The sequence below is a fragment of the Lontra canadensis genome, unplaced genomic scaffold, assembly GCF_010015895.1.
Source record: "Lontra canadensis isolate GAN:19392208 unplaced genomic scaffold, GSC_riverotter_1.0 scaffold1, whole genome shotgun sequence".
Taxonomy (NCBI): domain Eukaryota; kingdom Metazoa; phylum Chordata; class Mammalia; order Carnivora; family Mustelidae; genus Lontra; species Lontra canadensis.
Genome location: NW_022630995.1, coordinates 131,733,957 through 131,736,852, shown reverse-complemented (window position 1 = coordinate 131,736,852; position 2,896 = coordinate 131,733,957). Strand labels below are relative to the sequence as shown.

General features: G+C 41.6%; 1 protein-coding gene across 1 annotated transcript; it reads left to right on the top strand.

Annotated features, from left to right (window-relative positions):
• The first annotated feature begins 1,480 nt into the window (after positions 1-1,480).
• LOC116871185 (tripartite motif-containing protein 60-like) lies at positions 1,481-2,896 on the top strand. Its single transcript, XM_032863728.1, has one exon. The coding sequence runs from the start codon at positions 1,481-1,483 to the stop codon at positions 2,894-2,896; it is 1,416 nt and encodes a 471-aa protein (XP_032719619.1).

The window sequence follows — 2,896 nt, the reverse complement described above, 5'->3', positions numbered from 1 at the left end:
GAGTTCAGAAAGATTACCGAGAGGTCTCATGTATCTGTCATTCAGATTCCCATGTTTCTTAATGATACTGTATCAAAACCAGACAAGTGTGTATGGTTTGTTTTTTTTTTAAAGTTAATACTTCAGAGTAATATTCAAAGATCATGACCCCTTCCTCTGTAAATACTTAGCATATATTTCCTAAATGTAAGATATTTTCTGTAGCTGTGCTGCAATTACCAAATCTGGGAAGTGTAATTTTGGTGTTACTATTTAATAGTGCATATTCAAATTTTTGCCATTCTGTACTATCTAGTTTATTTTTTAATTAAAAAAAAAAAGATTTATGGGGCGCCTGGGTGGCTCAGTGGATTAAGCCGCTGCCTTCGGTTTGGGTCATGATCTCAGAGTCCTGGCATCAAGCCTCACATCAGGCTCTCTGCTCAGCCGGGAGTCTGCTTCCTCCTCTCTCTCTCTGCCTGCCTCTCTGCCTACTTGTGGTCTCTCTCTCTGTCAAATAAATAAATAAAATCTTAAAAAAAAAAAAAGGTTTGTTTCATTGGATAGAGTGAGTTCACATGCAGGGGAGGGGCAGAAGGAGAGGCAGAAGCAGACTCCCCGCTGAGCAAGGAGCTCATGTGGGACTGGATCCCAGGACCTTGAGATCATGACCTGAGCAGAGGCTTTAATAACTGAGCCACCGAGGCACCCCGTGCTATCCACTTTAGAGCAATTCATTTGCTCTAAATAGACTAGACTCTAGATACCTAAGATTACAAATTCTCTTAGTAATTTTCTTTAGTCTCTTAATATAGAAATTGTCCCATTTTTTTTTTTCAGTGCCATCGCATAGAGTTAAAGACCATCAATGTGCCCGTGGTTTAGATTTTAGTGATTGTTTCCTTGTGATTAAATACAGGTAAATTTCTTTGTTTTTGGTGGGGGCGCAGAAATACTCTGATGTTTCCTCATTGCAGGCCATCAGTTTGTCCTTTCTTGGTCATGAGGAATTCTTCAGATCTCTGCATTGTAGAGGCACATATTTTTCCTCTCTGTAAATAAAATAACAATCATTAGACTGATACTTTGAGATTTTGTGAACATACTACTATCCAGGAAACGTCACTGAACAGTTTTTACAGTTATTGATGATTCTTGCCTCAATTAATTACTGTGATAGCAAGTCTAGGAGATTTTGAAAATTAAAAACTTTTCTCATCCACAGGGATGATTGCTTCCTTGGACCTGTGGCTACTTGCCTGAAGAAGGAAGTCATTAATCTTAAATTTAGGCGGTTTCCTCTGTGAGAGAGCTGCAAGCAGGAATCTTTGCCCTCAAGCTAAGGGGCAAGACTGAAGTGGCTGCCCTCTGGGCAGCGTGCTGGGCCAGTGAAACCTAAATCTGTGAGGCCTGGGGGAGGATATCTGCTCACTGGGTCTTGAGCTTAAAGCAGGCCTTTCCAAGGGGAGCATTCTTATCCCCCACTTTTGTTGTCGGCCCCATGGAATTTGTGACAGGCCTGGTGCACCTCCAAGAGGAGTCTAGCTGCCCCATCTGTTTGGATTACTTGAAAGACCCAGTGACTATAAACTGCGGGCACAACTTCTGTCGCTCCTGCATCAACATGATGTGGAAGGATCTAGATGATACCTTCCCCTGTCCTGTCTGTCGTTCTTGCTTTCATAACAAAAGCTTCAGGAGCAATCGCCAGCTCAGTAATCTGACTGAAATTGCTAAACGACTGCAGGTCCGAAGGAGCAAGAGGAAAAGGCAGGAGGAGTATTCTATGTGTGAGAAGCACAATCAGTTTCTGACGCTTTTTTGTGGGAAGGACCTAGAGGTTTTATGTACACAGTGCAGTTTCTCTGTTCAACACCAGAAACACTATATTTACCCCATTAAGAAAGCTGCCACTTTTCACAGGAAAATTCTAGAATATAGCATCGAGCCCTTGAGGGACAATGTGGAACGAGTTGAAAAAGTGTTAAGTCTTCAAACCAGCAAAATAGTGGACCTGAAAAAGAAGGTAGAGGACAGGAGAGAAGAAATCATTTCTGAATTTGAGCAAATCAGACAATTTCTACAGAATCAGCAAGAGGCTCTTCTTAGGCAGATGGACGATGAAGAGAGGGACATTTTAACAAAACTAAACGAGAACCAGAGAACATTTTCAGGTCACGTTTCCACATTAAAACATCTGCTCAAGGAGGTAGAGTGCAGGTGTGTGCAGTCAGAACTGGAATTGCTGACCCATGTTAAGGGTATCTACAACAGGTATCAAAATCTAACATACCCTGAGCTCTTCATATTCCAATTAAAGAAATACGGATTTAGTCTTCCTCCACAGTATTCTGGCTTGGACAGAATTATCAAGCCATTTCGAGCAGATGTGATGCTAGATCTTGAAACAGCACACCCTCAGCTTATTGTGTCTGAGGATAGAAAAAGTGTGCGATATGGAAACAAAAAAAAACACCTTTGTTACAACCCGAGGAGATTTTATCTCTGCCCTGCTGTCCTGGGTTCGAGGAGCTTTAATTCTGGCCGACATTACTGGGAGGTAGAAGTGGGAAACAAGCCTAAATGGACCCTGGGGGTGTGTCGAGATCGTTTTCCCAGGAATTGGAGGACTTGGCCAGTAGTTGAGGGTGGATTCTGGGCAATTGGGCGATATATTGAAAGCATTTATGTTATACTGGGTGGTAAGAGAACCCAACTTCTGCCTGTAGTAAGACCCAGTAAGATCGGCATTTTTCTGGACTGTGAGTTGGGTGAAGTTTCCTTTTATAATATGAATGATAGATCTCTTCTCTATAATTTTAATGATTCTCTTATAGAAGCTGTGTGTCCTTATTTCTATATTGGAGTAGATTCTGAACCTCTTAAAATCTCTTCAGTAACAGATGATGAACAATGA

What these genes read in the sequence shown, in the direction of transcription:
- LOC116871185 (XM_032863728.1), top strand. Translation starts at nt 1,481, where the DNA reads ATGGAATTTGTGACAGGCCTGGTGCACCTCCAAGAGGAGTCTAGCTGC.